Source organism: Lontra canadensis, unplaced genomic scaffold, assembly GCF_010015895.1.
Source record: "Lontra canadensis isolate GAN:19392208 unplaced genomic scaffold, GSC_riverotter_1.0 scaffold289, whole genome shotgun sequence".
In the NCBI taxonomy this organism is placed as follows: Eukaryota; Metazoa; Chordata; class Mammalia; order Carnivora; family Mustelidae; genus Lontra; species Lontra canadensis.
In genome coordinates, this window is record NW_022631283.1 from 178908 (window position 1) to 201986 (window position 23079).

The 23079-nt window shown below is 37.9% G+C and overlaps 1 protein-coding gene and 1 non-coding gene across 2 annotated transcripts in view; both read left to right on the forward strand.

Moving 5' to 3' along the window:
• The window catches only part of LOC116862648 (28S ribosomal protein S9, mitochondrial-like), a 59874-nt gene that overhangs the window by 30961 nt on the left and 5834 nt on the right, over positions 1-23079 (forward strand). The window contains exons 3-6 of the mRNA XM_032849995.1: positions 379-441; positions 522-552; positions 13618-13697; positions 22149-22234. Of these exons, the coding sequence (XP_032705886.1) occupies positions 379-441; positions 522-552; positions 13618-13697; positions 22149-22234 (260 nt within the window). The remainder of the gene's footprint in view (positions 1-378; positions 442-521; positions 553-13617; positions 13698-22148; positions 22235-23079) is intronic.
• Positions 581-720, forward strand: LOC116862649. Its single transcript, XR_004381673.1, has one exon. It is a non-coding gene; the product is annotated as a U4 spliceosomal RNA (small nuclear RNA).

The following is a 23079-nucleotide window of genomic DNA, read 5'->3' on the forward strand; positions in this document are numbered from 1 at the left end:
GCCCCGCATCGGGCTCCTTGCTTGGCGGGGAGCCTGCTTCTCTCTCTCTCTCTTCCTCTGCCTGCTTGTGCTCGCTTGCTCGCTCTCTCGCTCTCTCTCTGACAAATAAATAAATAAAAATCTTGAAAAAATGATAAAAAAATAAAAGAGGGATTCATGGGAGCACATGTATGTTTGAAACTGACACTTGAAAATTGTTAATAACCAGTTTAATAGTGACAAATAATTTTTCTCTGGGGGATGTGTATGTGGTCATTTTTATCTCCTGTTGAAAAGATTATGAGATCTCTGGCGTGTACTAAGCATTCAGAAAGTATTAGTCATAACATTAACTTGTGTTTATAACCATTGTTAATTAACCTTTGTGTATATTTTCAGAGAGCTATTGCTTACCTTTTTCCGAGTGGTTTGTTTGAGAAGCAAGCCAGGCCAGTAATGAAGGTAATTCTCTTCATTAATATTTTTAAAATTTCACTTAGGTTTATGTTACAGTAATTAATGCACTGTAATTTATTTTACAGCATCCTGAACAGATTTTTCCAAAACAAAGAGGTAAGTTTGCTCCTAATGAATGAGCAGTAGCTTTGCACAGCGGCAGTATCGTAGCCAATGAGGTTTATCTGAGGCGCGATTATTGCTGATTATTGTAATTGAAGAATGAATGAGCAGTGCTTCCTTCACTGCAATGTCAGGTTACATATCAGCAGCCACCCACATATGGTGGGGACATGCCCCTGTGTCATGGCAGTTGTGAGGCTGGTCAGCGATATTTTATAACTAACAATAAATGACTAGAATTTACAAATTATTTCTTTTTAATTAAATAATATTACAGTTAGATCAGGTTAGAGTTTATGCCTATACTAGTGTTACACTCATTTATCTGCATTCTAAAATGCCTTTTTGAGGAAGAGTTAGGTACAGATCTGCTGGAGACTAATTCACCTTTATTTGAAAATGGAAAATTTTTGTTCATTTTGGAAGCATATTTTCACTGAGTATAGACCCTCCCACCCCCCACCCCCCCCTTTCCTTTGTTGATATAATTCATTGTCTTTTGTCTTTCATTGTTTCTGATAAGCAGTTAGCCATCATCCTTGTCTGGCCTTCTGTTTTCTCTGATTTCTTCCAAGATTTTCTCTTTATCTCTTAACTATGTAAAATTAAATTTTGAAGAAAACATACATCAGGCTTTAAGGTTGCCAGGAAATAATAATTACTGTTTTCCAATTTACGTTAAAAGAAAGCCTGTTAGCCAGTGTTGACTGGTGGTAATTATCGGTTAATTTAAAAAGAGTTAAAGCTAGGGTGGCTCAGTGGGTTAAGCCTTGGACTCTTGATCTTAGCTCAGGTCTTGATCTCAGGGTCATGAGTTCAAGCCCTACACTGGGCTCCCTGCTGGGCATTGAGCCTGCTTTAAAAAACAAAGAAAAAAAAATTTAAGTACTAAAGCTAGAAATTACTTCTTAAGAACACTCAGTATAAATTTATACTTATTCATCAATCTTTTGCTATAACCCTAGATGGTTTTTTTTCTTTCAGTAGGTATCTGTTTCTCCCCATTACTTTTGCATAACCCTGCTGTCACTGACACATTATCAAAGTTTTTTAGTTTTGGTTTCCTCACAGTAGAACAAAGAACTTAAATTTCTAAGAAATCTAAATGCAGAATATTTCTGTATTTCTACAGATTTTTCCTCTAACTGCAATGAAGTGGAACAGACTTTTTTTTTTTTTTAGTAGCTTGCCTTTCAGTTTTTCTGAAGCATTCAGTTTAGTTTTCACAGCACCAAAAACTGTCTTTTCTATTTCTACTCATATATCATCTGCTTATATAGTACTTAATTCATGTAATTACAGAAATAAATACAATTGTAATAAACAGGTTTGGGAATGGACACAGCTGACTCTTTATAAGCATTTAACTCTGCAGCAAAGATGTGTGGATTTCATAGAGAAGAGCCTGGTAGCCACAGATTCTTATTGTACAGGCTGCATTACTCAATCTCTTTTAGAGCTGATTCAGTAGAGATTGGTAAGAGAGCAGATATTTTAATAAAAAAATGTATTTGTTTTGCACTGATATATCTGCTAAGTCTTAACCTGTGTTCACAGCTAGGCATTCTTTTTTTTTTTTTTTCCTTAAGATTTTATTATTTATTTGAGGGAGAGTGAGCAAGAGAGAGAGCATGAGCAGGGGCAGAGGTAAAAGCAGACCCCCTGCCAAAAAGGGAGCCCAATGTGGGGCTCGATGCCAAGACCCTAGGACTATGACCCGAGCTGAAGGCAGAAACTTAACTGACTGAAAGCCACCCAGGGGCCCCCAGAGCTAGGCGTTCTTTCATTCTACTTCTCTACTTCGCTCTTTGAAATGATAACTTTTATTTTGAATCTTGTTAAAAAATTAGGGGCCCTTTTATAAATACATTGTCTTTCATATTTCTTCATTTCTCTGACATAGTTGATTATAAACTATAACATCATTTCAATTGATAGCTCTTGGGGAGATAATAAACGAAGATAATAAACAAGTGCACATCCGTTTTAAAGGTGCAACTCAAGTTTATCGAAATAGAACTGTATATACAGGACATAGAAACTTAATGGCTTTTTCTGTAAATGTGGTAACTGAATTTTTTTTCTTATTTTTAGTAGCTTCTCTATATTTCAGCCTCACAGGCTCCTCACTTACATGTCCTGTCTCTTTGTCTCTGCATCTCTCGTATATCTGTGCCTTTAAAACTGTTTCTTTCAAATCATACCAGCTTCTCAGTATTAGAAATTTGTCATTACTATCAGCTAGAATGTAACAACTGAAACTTCCAGACATCCCTGCAAAATGCTCCTGTTATTTTGTCAGTATTGGTGGGGTTTTATTACATATTGCAGTTAACTATATTTAGACAGAATTCCTTTAGAATTAGCAAAATATTTTTTGCCACCTACCTACCAATTTTGCTGTACTTTGTAAACATAAGACAAACTAATTTTTATGTTAAAAAAATCAGCAAAATTTAGATTTGAATAGATTATGATGCTTGTGAAGTGCCACCACTTCCTTTATTAAAAGATAGAAGCTTCCAGATTGAGTTAACATAAAAATCTTGCTCTACTGTTTAAGGCAAGTGATAAAAATGTCAGAAAAACAAAGATATATGCCAGATTGATGACAGACGCAAGGAATAGCACCTAACACAAGATGAAATGGAATTCAGGGGGGTCGAGGAGTGGTTCGATGAGACAGGAATGTTAATTGATATTGATAGAATCTAATATCCTTTAAGTGGATTTGATGACCATGAACCTTTTTGTACCATGCATTTAGCATTGAAATGTTCATAGCAAAAGCTGTTAAATAAGGCTCTAAAGAATTCGAATAATACAGCATGATTTTATAGCTTACACATATAAGTACAAAAATATATTTTTCTGTATGGATGCTAATGGAATATTAATAGAATTATGATGTAAGAGGTCATAGAGAAAATCTAACAAGTTCCAAAAAAGTAGAAATTATATAGGTTAGATCGTCTGACTTCAGATCACTAGAACCATAAAACTGTTGGATTAAAGAGGAAATCAGAATTGAAATTGCAGGTTATTTAGAAATGTAGAAAGATGAGAACAGTTCATATCAAACCCTATGGGATATAGGCAGGTATTATGCAGAGGCAAACGTATTTAATAGACATTAACAGAGTCTGGAAACAAATGAACTCAGTATTCATTTCAAGAAAGTAGGAAAGGAATGAAATTGATGAATGAAGAAATTTTAAAGATGAGGTAGGATAAATGAAGCCAACTAGTTCTTTGAAAAAGCCAGTGAGGGACGCCTGGGTGGCTCAGTGGGTTAAAGCCCCTGCCTTCAGCTCAGGTCATGATCCCAGGGTCCTGGGATCGAGTCCCACATCGGGCTCCTTGCTCGGCAGGGAGCCTGCTTCTCCCTCTGCCTCTGCCTGCCACTCTGTCTGCCTGTGCTCCCACGCACTCTCTCTCTCTAACAAATAAATAAATAAAATCTTTAAAAAAAAAAAAAAGAAAGAAAAGAAAAAGCCAGTGAAATTGATCAACATCTGGCAAGTCTGGTCAAGGAAAAAAGAAAACATAAACGGACAATATTAATAATTTTCAATAATGTTCAGAAGATATTTTTATTTATTTTTACTAATTTTTAAAGGTTTTATTTATTTATTTGACAGAGAAAGACTCAACGAGAGAGGGAACACAAGCAGGGGGTGTGGGAGAGGGAGAAACAGGCTTCCCGCTGAGCAGGGAGCCCAATGTGGCGCTCAATCCCAGGACCCTGGGATCATGACCCGAGCCGAAGGCAGATGCCCAATGACTGAGCCATCCAGGCACCCCTTCAGAGGATATTTTTGAAGTAAAGATTGTTGTGGGTAGCTTTATTCTAATTAATTTGAAAAATATCCTAAGTAATAACTAGTATTTATTGAAACTTTGAGTGGGCCAGGCGCAGTTCTGAGTGCTTTGTGTGTATTTGCTCATAATCTTCACAACAGTTTTATTAAGTAGGTACTGTTATGTGCCCCATTATACAGATAAAGGAATTAAAACCTGGAGAGTAATCTACCAAAAACACAACTGGAAGTGGCTGAGGCAGAGGGGGTAGAGTTAAGATGGTGGAGGAGTAGTGGGACCCTAAGCTTGCATCGTCCCTCAAACACAGCTAGATAAATAGCGGATTGTTCTGAACACCCTGGAAATCAGTCTGAGAGAACAGAACTGCAGGTCTACAAGGAAGCGGCTGAAGCAGGATATAGGTAGGCCCTGACAATCTCAACTGCAAAGCACTGCCACACTTCCCTGACTCTCAAACAGGTAGTAATTATCTTAGGGAGAATACTGGTTAGACTAAAAGCTGGGGAAGGCAGAGGTCATCAGAGAGGCACCAGGCCCCGAGGTTCGGTAAGTGAGTTCTATACTTGAGAAAGCTTGACCTTTTGCGTTATGTGAACTGTTGCAGAGCAGAAAGATAACAAAACCTTCAGGTTCTCTTTAAAGGCTCAGACAATTACTAGATCTGGACACGAATTGCATAAAAACTTGTAGTCTGTTCTCACTAAATAAAATGATAGCAAATGAAATAAAGCATTATATTAAGAGAAAATACCAGAAGGCCTTTTTACTCCCAGGAATATAAGGATGGTTTAACATTAGGAATTTATTAATGAGTTGCTTGAGTCAGGGAGTAAATATTTTCATAGATGAAGAAAAGGTCATTAAACAAAAGTCAGCATTTTTTGATGAAACTCTTAAACTAGAACTAAAAAGAAACTTTATTAGTTTGAGAAGAACTATCATGAGAAACAAACACATTAAATTAAAAAGCATGGCACTGGAATTACTTTATCTTAAGTTCAGGAATAAGATAAGTATGCCTGCACTTGCCTCTGGTATTCGGTATTGTTCTGAAAGGCTTAACCAGTGTGATTAAAAAAGGCACAGAGGTTAGGAATAAGTCTGTTATTATTCATGTTATGTTAAGATTGCCCACCTAGAAAAAACAGACCAAACTAAAAACCATATTAGAATTACAGTAGAATATCCTTATTTGGATATCTGAATATTGAAAATACTTAAACTATGTGAGTTGTAATTTTTTTTAATGACACTCTTTTTTTTTAAAGATTTTTATTTTAGATAGAGCACACATGAAAGAGAGCGAGTGCTTGCAGGGAGTGGGGGAGAGTAGCAAAGGGGATGGGAGAGGGAAGAGGGGAAAGACTCAAGCAGACTCTATGCTGAGTCTGACTTGGGGCTCTGTCTCGGAACCTTGAGATCATGACCTGAGCCGAAATCAAGAGTTGGACGCTTAACCGATTGAGCCACCCAGGTGCCCCTTAAGTGGTACTCTTATAAAAACATGCCACAGTATAGGTGAAGGGCAAAGTGCTAATTGTACAGAGATGATATGAGCATCCTGCCAGTTGACAACATGGTGGCCAAACCCACACAAGTCAGTATGGAATGGAGTGTAATGATGATCTAAGTAACACGATGATCACATTGGTAACAAATAAATTGTGATTTTTCTCACCTATATTTTGGTGGATAGGAACTGTTTCAGAAACATTGAATTCCAGCTTTACAAATACATATCTATATACACATAGAAAAATAGTTATCTAGTGTATTTTATTTTTTCAGCATTTCTTTGTATACACTTCTTCTTCATCTTTGTTCTAATTTTACAGCTATAATTAAATTATTAAACTCCTTTTGTTAAAGTTTCCCTTGTCATCTCTTGGTTGAATGGAGTTCATTTTCTAGTAGATTCTTCGAAGAGATGTCATAGATTACAAAATTTCTTGAGCACTTACGTGTTTAAAATTATTTTCCTATAGCCTTGATACTTGAAGGACAGCTAGGCTAGAGGGAAAAATCTTTGGTTCACACTTTCTTGAGTTTCCTAGACGTGCTGCACTATTGTTGTCCTGCTTTGTCTGTTGTTTTTGAAAGTCTCAGATCAGTCCAGCTATTCTTTCCTTATAAGTCATTTAATCTTTTTTCCTGGTGGTCCTAAGGATTCTTTACCTTTGTTTAGTAGCTTTGTGGAAGTATGACATTGAGTTGATTATGAAAAGTTAGCTTACTGTGCTGGCAGTGAGCTCTTTTGGTATTGTAGATTCAAGTCCTTTATATCCAGGAAGGTTTTTTTTAATAGTTTTAAATATTAGTTCTGTTTCACTTTCTGTTTTGCCCCTTGGGACTCCAGTTATGTAAATGTTATTCCTTCTTTGGTTGTTTTCTAGTCTGTCTTTCTGACTCATCTTCATTTTTTCTTTGACTCATTTTCATTTTCTTGATGGTCTTTGTAGTTTTTCCTCCAGTGTCCTTTATATGTTTTCAATCTATTTCTTCTTCTAATCTATTTCTTCTTTTAATCTGTTTCTTCTCTATAAGTCAGTCTACATTTCTGATGATTTTTAGCTTTTTTCCTAATTCTTCTCTGAGTTTAATCAAGTTGTTTCATTACTTTCAGTTTTTTTGTCCATTATGAGCTCATATTTTGAAGATTTGATTCAGAGTATCCTCCAGTAAACCCAAATGCTTGTTTGAAAATATTTAATTCAGTTTGGAGTGTTGCATTTCACTTTCCTTCTGTTTTGTCATTGGTTTTACTAAGGATGATTTTCTTCAGTTGAACATTTGGATTATTCTCATTTTCTGTTTTATTTTTGTAGCAGTCTTTAAAAAATAAATGGAACGAGGCATCCACATTTCTGTGGACAGAAGTGTCCCCTCCCCCCTTTTTTTTAAGATTTACCTATTTATTTTAAATGAGAGAGAATGAGCACAGGTGGGAGGGGTAAGGAGAGAGAGAGAGCATCTCAAGCAGACTGTGCACTGAGAATGGAACCCAACACAGGGCTTGATCCCATGATCCCAAGGCAATGACCTGAGCTGAAACTAAGAGCTGGGCACCCAACCAGCTGTGCCACACAGGTGCCCCAGAAGTGTCCTATTTCTTAATCCACTCAATGGAATGTAAAAAAAAAAAAAATAGAGTGTATCCAGAACATGACAGAATTGGGTCAAGACTTAAAAGTTCATTATGATTTTGGAATTAAGAAGTTTACACTCTAGAATAGAATTAAAGTGGTTAGTTGAAGGATAAACGTACAACTATCAAATAATGGATAATATTATGTCCTTAAGTCACAAAAAAATGAAAAGGACAAAGATCGGTAAATTACCTATTTTAAAATTCAAAACTTCTCTTTGGAAAAAAAGCAGTATAAATTTAAAAAGCAAGCATCAGGGGTACCTGGATGGCTCAGTCAGTTAAGCATCTGACAAAGTAGGCAAAGGGGAAAATAGTCAATTCATAAGTGAAAATACAAGTAACCAGTAAACATAGGAATTATCAGATCAGAAACAATGTTTTATAAAACAATGATAGATCATTATCACTTACCAGATTAGAAATTGTAAATAGTATATGTTAGCAAAGAATTAGAAACAGTCTAAATGTTCACTAAATAGGGTTAGCTAACTAAATGTCGGAGAACCTACTGTGGAGTAACATGCTGATAATCAAGAGAGAGCTAGTTCCAGGCGTGCTGAGTGGCTCAGGCTTGGTTAAGCAGCCAGCTCTTGATTTTGGCTTGGTCATGATCTCAGGGTTGTACGGTCGAGCCTTGTGTCAGGCTCTGCACAGACACTGGAGCCTGCTTTAAATTCTCTCTCCCTCTCCCCCTACTCCTTGCCCCTCACTCACGCGTTTCTGCTCGCTCTCTCTCACTCCCTCTCTTTCACTCCCCAAAGTGAAAGAGAAAAAGGCAGCTCCAGTTGCATTAGTACAAATGAGACACACTGTTGGGTGAGAAAAGGAAGTGAAAATGGTGTAGTGTTTATCTTAGTCCATTCAGGTTACTATACACTGGGTGGCTTACAAACCAAAGAAATGTATTTCTTCTAGTTCTGGAGGCTGGAAGTCCAAAATCAAGACACCAGGTGAGAGCCTGCTTCCTGGTTCATGCACTGCTGTCTTTCCCTTTGTTCTCACATGGCAAAGGGGCCCGGGATCTCTGGGGTTCCTTCTGTGACAGCACTCATCCTATTTATGATGGCTTTACCCATATGACCTGATCGCCTTCCAGAGGCCCCATACCAAAATACCAGCATATGGAGGATTAGGCTCCAATATGAATTTTGGGGCCAGGGGAAGACAAATAGTCTGTAAGAAGTATGTAATGTAAATACAGCTTAATACCATTGTGTTTTTAAAAACATGCAGACAGTCCTTTGTATTTCAGTAGGTAGGTAGACATAGGTAAATGAACTGAAAGAGTCTAGAACAATCAACTTGAGCCTTGTCTGTGGCAAGGGAATTCTGGTATTTAATCTTTATAAAAACAATAGACAAAAGTGTTCAGAGGGAAATTTATAGCATTGTGAAAGTGTATAGTAGAAAAGAAGATCTAAAATCACTTGTCTAAGCTTCCATCTTAGGAAACTAGACAAAGAAGAGCAAATTAAATCTGAAGTAAGTAGAAGAAAAAATGATAAAAATTATAGCAGAAGCCAGTGAAGTTGAAAACAGGAAATCAGTGAAGAAAATCAACAAAAACTGGTTCTTTGATAATAGATTTTATACGTCAGTTTTATTTTATCAATAAAATCGATGAGCTTCTAGTCAGGCTAGCTGAAAGAAAGGAGCGTGGACACAGATGATTAGTACTGGAAATGAAAGAAATGATACTGCTACAGATCAGGGACATTAAAAAGACAATCAAGGAATACCATGAACAACTCTATGCCTCTGGAAGTGATGACCTACAAGAAATGGACCAATTTCTTGTAGGTTAGATACAGTCTGCCAGAACTTACACCAGAAGTGGACAATTTGAATAAGTCTGTATCAATTAAAGAAATTGAATCAGTAATTAATAACCCAGGAGACCTGGGGTTTGGCTATGGCTTTTTATGTACAACACCAAAGGAGAAGCTGGATTTCATTAAAATTCACATTTTCTGCTGTGAGAAAGACACTGTCAAGAGAATGAAAAGACAAGCCAACAGATTGTAGAAATATTTGGAAAAGACGTATTTGATAAAGAACTGTTATCCAAAATATACAAGGAACTCTTAAACTCAACAGTAAGAAAACCAATGACCCAATTTAAGAATTGGTCAAAGTTCTTAATAGATAACACAGAAGGTATATACATGGTAAACATATGAAAAGATGCTTCACCTCAGGGAAATGCCAATTAAAGCAACAGTGAGATACCACTACACGCCTTTTAGGATGGCCAAAATCCAGAACACTGACACCACCAAATTGTGCCAAGGATGGTGAGCAACAGGAGCTCTCATTCATCACTGATGGAGATGCAAAAATGGTACAGCCACTTTGAAAGAAAGTTCAGGGGTTTCTTAAAAAATTAAACGTACTCTTCCCATACGATCCAGCATTTGTGTTCCTTGGTATTTGTCCAGAGCGGTTAAACACTTAGGTCCACACAGAAACCTGTAGACAGGTGTTTATAGCAGCTTGATTCATAATTGCCAAAACTTGAAAGTAGCCAAGATGTCCTTCCATATTTGAATGGGTAATGAAACTGTGGTATGTAGAGATGATGGGATATTATTCAGCACTAAAAAGAAGGGTGCTGTCAAGCCACGAGAAGACATGGAGGAGACTTAAATGCAAATGTCCGAGGGAAAGAAGCTAATCTGAAAAGGCTACCTACTATGTTCTACGTATATGACATTCTAGAAAAGGCTAAATTACAGAAACAGTGGAAAGGTCAGTGGTTGCCAGGGGTTAAGGGGAGTAGGTGGAGCACAGAGGATCCTTAGGGCACTGAAACTACTCTGTATGATATTATAGTGCTGGATCCAAACTCACCGAGTGTACAAGAGTGAACCCTGTTAACTGTGGACTTAGGGTGATAATAATTCTCCAGAGAGAGTAGGTTCATCACTTGTAACAAAGGCACACTGTCGGGATTTTTTATGATGGAGGTGGCTGTGCATATTTGGGGGCAAAGATGGTATATGGGAAATCTCTACCTTCCTCTCAACTTTGCTGTGAACTGCTCTTAAAAAAAAAGAAAAACGTTGAAAAAATAGTGAAAGAAGGGCATATCGCATAAAGTTAATTTTATAGAAAACATAGTTAAATGAGGGGACAGTATCAAGAACACTAAAAACTAAAATACAGGTAAAACTTAGAAAAATATGCATGAGTTTTTATGTAGAAAATTATTATGTAGTAAATATGAAAATTAGTAAAATTATAAACCTCATAGGTGAAAGTCTGAATAGCTAGAAAAAAGATTTCATGTTCTGTAAGAAAAGATACTGGAAAGTTACTTCCTTAAAAATTAACAAATGTAATATAATTTTGTTTGTTTTTTTAAGATTTTATTATTTATTTGACATAGAGAGAGACACACACAGCGAGAGAGGAACACGAGCAGGGGGAGTGGGAGAGGGAGAACAGGCTTCCCAGAGCAGGGATCCCGATGTGGGACTCAATCGCAGGACCCTGGGATCATGACCTGAACTGAAGGCAAATGATTAACAACTGAGCCACCCAGGAGCCCCCGAACGGAATATAATTTTAATCCAAGTCCCAGTAGGACTTTTGGGAGATATTTATAAGCTTAATTTGAAAGGGTAAATGTGTAAGAAGCAGAGAGAACTTTTTAAAAAGTAAGGGTAATGTAGGAACGTTACCTTAGCAGCTATCAAATGCAGCAAAAGCTTATTTTAGTCAAAGGGTGGTGGTGATGCCGTGTCAGGACAGACCAGTGGACCAGGTTATTCAGCAGCAGCATGTTTGTTAATGTCATATTTGGTGAATTCCAAGACAGTTTTTCAGTTTTAACATTTTTGACCACAGGATTAATTTTACAGTTAATGTAAACCACGATGTTCAGCATTTTCTCCTCCCTCCTTTGGGTAAGATACATGATGGGGCATCTTCAAATCTGTGACATCTTGGATTGAATGGAATATTATGAAATGAAGTGTATCCACACGCATGTCTATATACTCACACACGAAATGAGGCCCGCTCGGAAACCCCTCCCGAGTTTCACAATAGAGTCTTATGTGCAGCCGTGATCGTTGTCTTTCTTAGGCACTTTCTGACGGCTTCGGCACTACATACAGTGCAAATGGACTGCTTAGTGAAGTTCCAGCTGTGGGAAAATATGCAGGAGTTCGTGAGGTCTGAGAATGATGTTGGAGAAGTATTTAATTTATCCACTGCCTTTGGCGTATAAGAATCTAGTTTTCTTTTTCAAGCTAAAATCCCTGTCAAGACTTTTCTTCAGAATTTATTATGAAATTTTGGTCTTTGTTTTAAATATATTCACTTAGAGTGGCCTGAGTGTCATGTCGGTTACCCTCAGAAGCAGAAATATCCTACTTTAAATATATTCACTTAGAGTGGCCTGAGTGTCATGTCCGTTACCCTCAGAAGCAGAAATATCCTACTTATTGTACAGATGGTATTTCAACACAAGAGCGTAGTGGGGCATCTGGACGGGAACAGTCAGTTAAGCGTCGGACTCTTGGTCTTGGCTTAGCTCGTGATCTCGAGGTCATGAGATCGCGCCCCACTTTGGGCTCCGTTCTCGGCATGGAGTGTACTTAAGATTCACTCTCCTCCCTTTGCCTCTCCCCCTGCTCGTGCTTGCTTGAGTGAACTCTCTTTCTCTCTAAAATTAATCTTAAAAAAAAAAAAAAAAAAGATTGACTCAACAGAAGAGTGTAGTATCAAAAAACTGATGGGACAAAGACTCTCTTTGCTGCACAAGGTAATAACTTGGATTCTGCCTGATGAACATAGATTTCAAATAGATGAAATTCTGAGCATGAAAAAAAAATAAAAATTCCAGAAGAAAATATAGGAAAATAGTTTTTAGAAATCCCAAAGTGTAAATGGATTCATAGGAGGTCAGAAAAGTCTGAACTCTTAGAATGTTTACGACCCTCCAAATGACCTCTGTATACATCAACAGATCTACGGTATGTTTGTGATATTGAAGTTTCATGGGGAGGAGGCAATTAGGGAAAAAGATGTCTAGCAAGGCTCCTTAGTAGGGGTGATAGTGAGAAACAGCCAGTAAACCGTGCTATAGAGAAAAGTGACAGATTCTACAGTATGCATATATTTTAAACTTCTTGACTATGAAAGACACTGTAAACCGAAGTAAAAGGTGGGTGACAAAGGATTTCAACACATTAAGGCTGTCTGTGTTTGTCTCACATACCCTCCCCATGAAAAAAAAAAAAGATAAAGGACCTCATTCCTTTAAAAAAAAAAAAAAAAAGATGCTTTCTCTAAAAAAAAAAATTTTTTTTTAAGAAGTGAGTGAGTGATTGGGAGAAAAGAGTTTTCAACTTCTGTAATTGACAGAGGAGTGTACCTTTAACATATTGAAGTTCCCACAAATGGTTAACCAAGAAAGAACAGTAGAAATAAGGGCAAAGGATGTGGAGTCAGGTTTGGTTTATTTACTACAGTGAGTCCATTCCTCAGTTTGTTTGGTGTTTATTAGATGTGAATGACCATCTGTATTTCAAAAGGAATTACACATAACACCTTGTGGGGGCCCTTCTGTTTTAGACGTTTGAGCTCTCAGAGGTGTGTTACCACAGAGTTGGAACAAATAATGTGGCATGGAAAAATCCATTTAGTTTTTTCTTTGTTATGTTATTATGCCTTTTCCTAATTTCCTGAATGTATGACAGCATTGACTTTTTCAGCTTCCCTTTTTAAGAATATGGGAGTGTGTTTTATTTTTAGCCAAACCTAAATTCTTTGTTCTAACAAGATGATTTTTTGCTATTTTATGTGTGTTTATTTAAAACAAATTCTAGAAATTCTCATGGTGAACTGCACAGGAATATTTTATCAGATACAAACACTGTTTTATGTTAATGAGTGTGGAATATTAAATATCCTAAATAGTTTACAGCACATTAAACATGCTGAACCAAATACTAAAATTCCAAATATTAATGCTGTTTTGTCATTAAAAGTTAATCAGAATTGTAGATATGTCTCCTAACTTCAGTTAAATATACCTATAAATTTTTATTTTTGTTTATTTTCATTTCGCTTTTTATTAGCGATCCAGTGGGGAGAGGATGGCCGTCCATTTCATTTTCTCTTCTATACCGGCAAACAGTCGTATTATTCATTAATGCATGTAAGTATATTACATCGATGATTAATAATATGAACTGTAAGCTAAGTGACTGTACCAGAGATCTTGCTCGGCTTCAGGATTTACCTAGTATGTTTCAGACTGAGCAAAACTAAGATCTCTAGAGGTAAGGCAGTATGTCGAAAGACTTTATATCTTACTAACTCATTTTTGCTAAAGGTAAATAAACACCATAGAATTTATGTCTGAATGTCTGGCCTTAAAATGCTGGTACTTACAAATTGAGATCATTTTCGGAGGTCAGTGCTCCGCTCAGTCATAATGCAGGCACGTGTGTGGAGGGTAAGGCTGCTGTCAGGGGCTGTAAGGCGTTTACCACGGGCGAATTGTTGTCTGTACTTTTTGTTTATCCTATACAGTTTTTGCCTTTTAGAGGCCAATGCAGCGTTATGAGTCTAGAATTTGTGCCCTCCAAAGACCTAAGAAATGGTTTTATTACACGTTGACTTGCAACTGCGTTTGTACTGGGAACAGCTTTTTCTCGTTGTTGTTTCAGCGCTCTAAGTGTCTGATAGCGTGCAAATTTGGGGGTTCCCTAGGGTATTATGAATAAAATGGCTAGCTGCTAATACCCAGTTTTGGACAACAGAACCTATCTTGCTTTAAGAACTCGGTGTCAAGTTTTATTTTCTTCATTATACGGTTTTTAAAAAATTGCAAAAACATGCACTGGGCTTCCCCAGCCTCAGTCAGCTTTCAGGTTGCTTGAATCCCAGGCACACATTCACTCGGCTTTTTTAGAACTCTCTGGTGTTTATTTGTGCTCCACAAACCCAAAGGACAAAATCCCCACTTGTCAGGTACATTTATTTCTTGGGGAAAAAAAAGAAAACCTTCTTTTCGCTTTTTGTTGACCTTGGGCAAATGAGCTTCTTGCCCTGGCAGAAATGAAATGAATGATAAATGTAGAGTGTGTCTTTGCTGACTAATGGAGCTGCGGCTGGCTCTCCGCCGAGCCTCCCCCGCAGCCCGAGGCTGCCCGAGGACCCCTGCTGTTCATTTAAATAGGTATGTCAAATCTGCCTCCAAACGCCGCTGGTTTGATCTGTGGTAATATTTGTGAAGGTTCCATATGGACTTGAGCCCCCTGCAGTGCTAAGAAATAATGTACAACGCTTCATGGTGCAGACGCAAATTTTCTCTGAAAAGGGATGCAGTGCTGCGTTTTAGCTGTCGGAGGGGATGATGGAGCTGACGCGCTAGGCCTGTCAACTTGTTACACGGATGGGTTGCACGCAGCGAAGCTGTGGAAAATCTGTGCCTTTTAACTTTTCTACTTAATCACGGTTGTAGCATTGCCTTTAGACTGTATGCTACATTAATTCTCTTCCTGCCTTCTGCCTTTCATCCCGAGTTTCACGGAAAAAAGTAAAGTATGCAGGTCTTGTAGGGGAGCCTTATCAAACAGCTGTCAGCTGACAAGCCATTTGCATTTGTTTGGGCTGAAACTGAGCAACCCAAGGGCAAGATATTTTGTTGCATTCCATCATAATGAAGAAATTACACATTGTAGAAGGGCCCTAACGCAGGTTTGGGTTGGTTTCTGTTTTAGGAAGGTACTGCTCAAGAAAGCAGTTGGTTTCACTACTGTAGTCTGACTGAAGATGTCAAATTACAACTGATTAATAAAGGGTTTTCTTTCTTTCTTTCTTTCTTTCTTTCTTTCTTTCTTTCTTTCTTTTTTTTTGTTCTGAGTAATACAGTTTCTGTCACGTAGATCTGAGTTCTTCAGGCTTTTCTGTTTTCGTTCAACTCCGTAATTTAGGTCCATTCATTGTGTGGGGTGTTTTGACTCCCCAGGCGGTGTGGGGCTCGGCATTTGTTGTACTGCTCATCAGAACAGTTTACATGTATGAATGACAGATGGTTTGGTTTAACCTGAGTGTTTTAATTCAGATCACTAATAAAACCTTGTGTTTCTAAACCAACTTTTTATGGAATCTTAAAGTAAATGTATGCGTGGAAAAAAAGGACAAATGCTTTCCTAAGTCTGCGCCCATCAGCTTCCTGTATGGCCGATGCTCTTAACAGCTGTGGTCGTGCCAGCCTCATTTCCTAGATGGTGCAGGTGATCGCCCTCCTAGAGACCCTCTGCTACTCTGAAGCACTGTGACTAAATATCCACTGGTCACTTGACAGAAGTGGTTTTGTAGGCAAGTCAGGCATCGGGTATAAAGAAAAAAAGGATAAAACTTGAAACTGCTTCATGTGTTTACTCACTCCTTTGTTCTGCCTCCTCTTGGGGCGGGGGGTTCAGATGCCGTTCGATTCTGTGGGAGAGTGATCCCACCGCAGCAAGGAGTCGACCCCCAAAGACTGTGGCAGGCCTTAAACACTTGGAAGTGTATCTTTGCCGTTGCCGTTTCTTTTGATACAGGTTCTTACATGTGACACGGTAAAAAGACCCTAAGCCAAACTAGGTTTCTGCTTAGCTAACTAATTTTGGGAGGCATGGCAGTCGTGGGCCAAGCTTTTCGACAAACAAACAAAAAATCTCACGGGTCTCAAATATGTGTGCAGTTCTGCCCAGGAGACCTTTCTGACATCAGTTAACCTTTTTGTCTTCTGTAATAATGCCAATTCCTCTTTTTGGTGTTTGGTCACTGTTGGTGTAATAGGCTTATGTATTACCTCACAGCAACTAATACAAGAGAGTCCCTGTGTGGCTTACAGTTAAGGATAACCTCCAGTGCTTTAGTGTACACTGTTTCCAATTGGCCTGTCATCAGTCCATCCCATCTTTGTGGAGAAGCAGGGAGGTTTTTGAGGGAAGATGAGGATGAGAAGAAAGAAGCAATTTATTGTTCCTGCCCAGATGTGAACCGTGATAGGAAAGCGTGAAGTGCAGTGGAGGAAATGTGCTGATCCGTAGCGGTCTCAGCTTTTGTAAATGTGTTACTTTCCAAAGGTTGTTGCCCCCTTCCTTGGGACTGCCTTTCTCCTATGGATACAATATGTCTTCAGGTTCCTGGGAAAGTCCGTAAAAACCCACTTATTTTACATTGTAGTGAATGTGGGATGCATATGTAATGTAAAAAGTATAGGACAGAACAAACAAGTAGTGTCTTAAGGAGTAAAAAATAGTTTAAGTAAAAAGAAGTAAGAGACTTAAGGAGTTTCTCAGAAGGTCCTTGAGTACTGAAAAGGGAGCTCCACGCTTGATGGCATTGGCTCATCTGTCTTTTCTCACCCGAAATGGATGGCTTTCCATTTCCTTAATGGCCATGTGACGAGTAGAACTTGTATACCTCTCAGACATGATTTCTTTAGAGTTTGAGTTTAGGGTTTCAGGAGCAGAAGGAATGAACAGAGGGAGAAAAAGAGAAGTTTCCTGAAACAATCGAGCCGAAGTGTAAAGGAAAGGGAAGACTTTATAAAGAGGATAAAGGTATGTGTGCAGAAAAGAAAATGCTATGCCATGGCACAGCTGAGCTGTGAATAGCTTTGGTCTAGATGAGGGAGAAAGCCATGTGTGCACAGTCAAGGGACAGGGCGGAAGGGTGGTCTGTCTGCCCTTGGGGCCTGCCAGTCTGGCGGGGCAGAGGTGGGGGGTCGGCTCCCCTTGCCCACAGCAGCTGGAGCCTTTCCCGGCCAGCCATGCAGGTGGTAAAGAAGGTTTTACCCATGAGCGAGACATTTACAACCTGGACAGCCATGGTTGAGTTTCGATAGGGACTTTACTTGTAGGAAAAATGTTAATTCAGATTTATCATTAATATATACACATTCTTGAAAAATTTTAAATTCACTCACTATAAGCGAATTGAAAATTATTTAAAATTCATTACGGGAAGGGATTATTTGACTCTGAAGTGGAAACCTTTTATAAAATATGATCCATTTAGTCTGGGCTTGTCTACTGCACCCTTTCCCAAAGTTTGCTAAGAAACACAGGTAATAAAATATTCTTCATGAAAAAGGTTCTGCCGTGAAGTGAGTTTGGCAGTGCTGCCCCTTGAGTCCTGGGAAACTCCACCAGGAGCTACGGGATAGCATGATAAAGTCTGGCAGTAAAGAAGCCTGTTGCAGTAACCCACTGCTGCTCAAACATTGGGTCATGGAACCTTTGCTGCCCGGAGCCCCTTTTAACATTCCATGAGACCAGTGCTTGGAAAAGGCCGTACAGACATTGAAGAAATCAGTTATCAAATACCTTGGGCATTTGCTGACATTTCACACGAACTCCCTTACCCCAATTTCTATGATACGGTTGTTTATCTCTTTTTGATGCAGTTTTTACTGTACCAGGAGTTGAGCCTCTTAAATCTATAAACCTCATTTATATTTTAGGATTCACTTTACAGTAAACAATGGAATATTTTCAAAGGATTTCTGTAAATTGAAGGAATTACATGGCCACAGATGAAATCTGTTCCCAGAAAAGTTTGAAGTTAAGGAATAAGTAGATCATTATATATTTTTTAAACTACTCTGCTGAAGTGAAAAAGGTTAAAATTTGAAAGAAAACCAAGTAATTCTAATCCTGATAACTTATGCATAAATGGGATTCATTTGCCTTTTGAAAGAAGCCTGGCTTATTTAGAAATTCTCTGGTTTATTTTAAATGACTTAAGTAACCGTCTGTGTTCATAAAGCATGAGAACAGCAGCCCTAGAAGCGACTTCACTATGTGAAGATCCCAGACTTCAAGAAACAAAAGTCCTGGGGACTTAGTGCCACAGAACTCTTACGTAGTTTGCATTGTCTTTGTAACCTTGTGAATATTTAAAATTTCTTATTTTGTGCCCTTATCCTTTAAAAATGGAGTTAAAACAGTGACCCTTCTCGAAATGAGGTATTATGAAATAACTCCTTCAAACTGTGCAGAGTGCTGATTTTTAAAAAGCTGCAGGGTGGTGCTGACATATTTCTGCCTGCTCTTTTAAGGCGATATATGCAGTGTATTGTATTCACAAAGTGATAGCAAGGGTGTGTGGTATGTCACTTGAAACATTAGATAAATAGCAGTAACTGTGATAAGTGAATTCTGTATTATGTTTATTTCATTTTATTTCATTTATATGCCAGTAGCCAAAAAATTGGGATGATTGCTACTTAGGAAATCTGATTTTTTGTGATTTTTTTTTTTTTTTTGACAAACGCATATTTTAAGTCCATTACTTTCCTCTTATTTAACTAGTATCTAAGAGGATAGTTACTGTCAGTTTACTGTTGTATGTTTTGGGCATCATTTGGGTATCATATACTTCTATACCACCCCCACAAGAAATTTTATTTGTTTACCCTTCCTAAAATTGGAATTTCTACATGATTAACATAGCCAAAACAGATTTAAGAAGGATACTAAAAAATCATATTGCTCATGCTCTTGGAAGGATTTCGTTTAAGCATCCCTTTTCTGCAACCTGAGCATCTGGTATTTTCAAATTAGGCACCTTCTAAATTTGACTCATACATTATGGAAATATGATGACATGAGGGGTGGATAGGCTTGCTTTGATTTTATGAAATATTAATCATAGCTGTGATTAATGATTCAGCATTTCACATCTGGGTTATTCCTGTCATATTTGAAAATTATACTATTAAATACAGTATATAAACTTAGTATGGGTGGGGTCACGCTAATTCTCTAGTGTCCTTTAAAAATTAAGTGGAAACTTAACAATATACCAGAAGCTACCAGTGATAATCTGTGATGCTGACAGTTCCTGACATATTTTATACCCTCTGGGATTTTTTTGATGCTGGTTAGTACACATCTCTTCAGGGAGCTGAAGCTATAGACTCTACTTTCCAGAGAGCTGTTGTCTCTAACTAACCAAGATAGAATCTCTAGAGTGGTCTTATTATATAGAAGAGAAAGAATAAATACAAATGGTACACCAGTAAAAGTGTTTCCATTGTTAGACTCTTGAATGCCATCCCTCCCCCCTGCTGTCATTTCTTGACCATTACCATGGGTCAGGCACTGCGCTAAATATTGATGCATGTTTTCCTATTTAAAGAAATGTATGGGGTGCCTTAATGAGAATTATGTAGTTCGATGGATTACAACCATCAAAGTGTAAGCATCTGCTGTAAATGAATTTACCATGTTTGAAATTTTACATGTACTGTTTTTGGCTGGTTTTCTCATAGTACACATTTTTTTCTGATTATCTCACTTGCACTATTTACAAATGATTATGGAGCTAAATATAACCATGGAAGGTAATGGCACAGTGAAAAAAAAATGTGAAGAAGAGCATGGACTTAAAGTTGGTCCAGAGTCATTAGAAAATGATGATTACTTTAGCAGTCCACAAGTGACTCAAAATTTGATTATGAGGCAGGTTCATTATTATTACTATTTTCTAGTTGCCACAGTTATTCCAGAAATTAACAGCCTTACAAACCGGAGAAGGCATCTTATTACTGTTGTTGGTGTTCTCTTGGATTTGTTTTGTTTGTTTGTTTGGCTGGCTAGATTTGAAAGATACTACATCTCTGGCTTCCGTACCCTCAGAATGTCCAGACTCTGGAGCGGACCATAGAGACCTATGCTGTTCCTTCCCCAGATCCCCAAGGTGTAGCAGTGTGGCTGGGCCCGGCCTGCCAACAGCCTGGGGCCAGGTGCACAGGGAGGGAGATGCCGTGTGCGTGGAGTCTGTCTACTTCTTGTGGGTTCTTGTCTCTTCCTTTATTTTACCTGGTCAGAGCGTTTGAGAATTCCTTTCTAGAAACAGGTGTACAGAAATTTTTCTGATACGGTATCCAGTTGGGGTCACAACCCAGTACCTTAGCTTTCTAAAATGAGTTAAAAGTCAAATGAGACTTACCAATTCTTGGGAGATAAATTACACAACCAGTCAAATGAGGCTTACCAATTCTTTGGAGATAAATTGTAGAGTTTTAAGTTGAGTAGCAGGTATATATATTACATGTGGATGTTTCGCATTCATTTTTGCTTTCTTGGGGGTAGACTGTTGTAGTTCTGTTGCCACAGGCAATGGATTTGTACTATGGATATAGCTGTAGAGATTGTTACACTTAATAATGAACAAGAGAATAGAATTAACTGAATTTTCCCCTTTATCATATTATGTTGTACTAGGCTCTTGGTACTTCTAGTGTTTAGATCCAAAAGTCAGTGTGTGTAACTTGGAGTCATTAAAACAGATCAGTGGGCTCCACCCCAGAGGTTCATGATCTGAAAGTCTGGGTTGGGGCCTGAGAAATTACAGTTCTAACCAGTTCTACACTTGTGCTGCTGCTGCTTCCCTGAGAACTGACCTTTGGAAGTTACCGAGCTGGTGATGGTTTCACTTTGTTTGAGATCCCCATGTACGCCATTAATGTACACATGCTCATACAGACAGAGACCTGTGCAAAAAGACACTTTCCATTTTTTTAGAGCAGACTTCTTGAGCAACCTTGTGATATATACGGCAGCTTAATCAGAGCCCACAAGAAGTTGCCCTTCCAAAATCTGCAATTATTAAGACTGGGATATGGATCAACGTGTCTACAGTAACAGGTTGTATCTTCATTATTGGACAGTAGCTGGTGATATTGGAAGGTGACATGATCAGCAAGGGAAAAAATGTCGTTTATATCATCTCTGGCTCATCCTTTGAAAATGTCTACTCATTAGGTATCAGTGTGGTAGATTATGTTAAATCGTAAGTGAATACACACATACTGCATGTGAGTCCTCAGTGAACACTTGTTAAGTCAAAAAACTGGGAGACAACTTGCATGATTCTACTTTTGTAAACTGATTTCCTGGAAAATGTATTTTATTGATACTGTTCATTGCCAGATTATTGCATTTTACAAGTTCTAACAAAATGGCACTTTTCCCCTGTTTATATTACAATTTAACAAGTGACATACATTTACAGACTTTGTTGGGAAGTAAATTAATGGAAAGAAATCAAATAATAAAACAAATATAATAGAAAACTTTTTAAGATATAGACTAACATGGTGAGGACTTAAATATTATATAAATACTGAATATTAGATAAGTAGTTCAACTGTAAATACCATACCTTTGCTGGTTAATTCCCTGAATTTAAAGTGCATATTGCTATATAAATTATGATTTTTTTTAACAGGATAATTTTTGGTCCTGTTTGTGGAACTTAAAGAAAAATAGTTTGTAGCTTTCTTTTGTGTTTACCAACCTCACTGGAGTTTTTTTTTTTTTAATAGAGTTCTTTATAGAGTAAATATCTTACAGAATTATTTTAAAATCAGTTAATATATGCTATTGTGTATTATACTAAATTCTCATTGAAATTACACCACTGTCCTTTAGTTTGAGAAACAGTATAATTAAAAAGTATTTTCAGTATTATTTGCTGTGCAGCCAGATTCTGTGAGGAGGTCCCTTCTGAACTGAGGAATGCTCACAGGGAAAATATGAAGTAGAAGTCATAATGTACCGTAGCTCTTATTTTAGCGCATGTATTTTATTTGCCACAGGAAGCATATGGAAAGCTACTAGAAGCAGAAAAACGTCAGAATCAGTTGCAAGCCAAAGGTCTATTTTCAGAAAAAACTGAAACCAAGTAAGTTCTTCTCTTGCATTAGAATACATGAAAATTTTGAATGAAAAACATGCCACTTGTCATTGGTGGTGTTTAGGCATACTTAAAGCTTACAAGTGTGTTCCCTGTTTCAGCATTGATCATTAAAGTTAGGGGTCAAAATAACAGGTGAGTTTTTTGTGAGTTTTTTGTGAGTTTTGGGGAGGAAGTAGATGTTACTGCTGTTATTTTTATCTTCATTCCAGGTTTATTTATTAAATGGCACTTATATTTGAAGATGAGGTCCTCAGAATTTTTGTTTATATAGCTGTATATTTACTAAAATGCCAAAAACAAGGCCTATAAATGTTAAGATTTGGACTTCCACTGGACAGACAGGGATAGGATAGATCTGTCAGCCTGGTGATTTCAGGCTGCTGCTTCACTTGCTACTTCTTTTTTTTTTTTTTTTTTTTTAAGATTTTATTTATTTGACAGAGATCACAAGTAGGCAGAGAGAGAGAGAGAGAGAGGAGGAAGCAGGCTCCCTGCCTAACAGCCTGATGCGGGACTTGATCCCAGGACCCTGAGATCATGACCTGAGCTGAAGGCAGAGGCTTAGCCCACTGAGCCACCCAGGCAGCCCCCACTTACTACTTCTTATGCAGAAGACACAAGTCTTCGAGAATCCCTTTTCAAAATTGTACACACCACCGCTAGCTCTTTATTTGGACTTGATGATTAATTTAGTCTGCAGGCGGGCCAACTCTGCGTCCATTGCTTCACCTTTGAGGTAAATAGTGAAAAATAAGTGCAGTGTTAATTTTTAAGAAACCTGGTAGCTTGGTGTATCAGATGAGTTCCACAAGAGCATGTTTAAGTCCTCC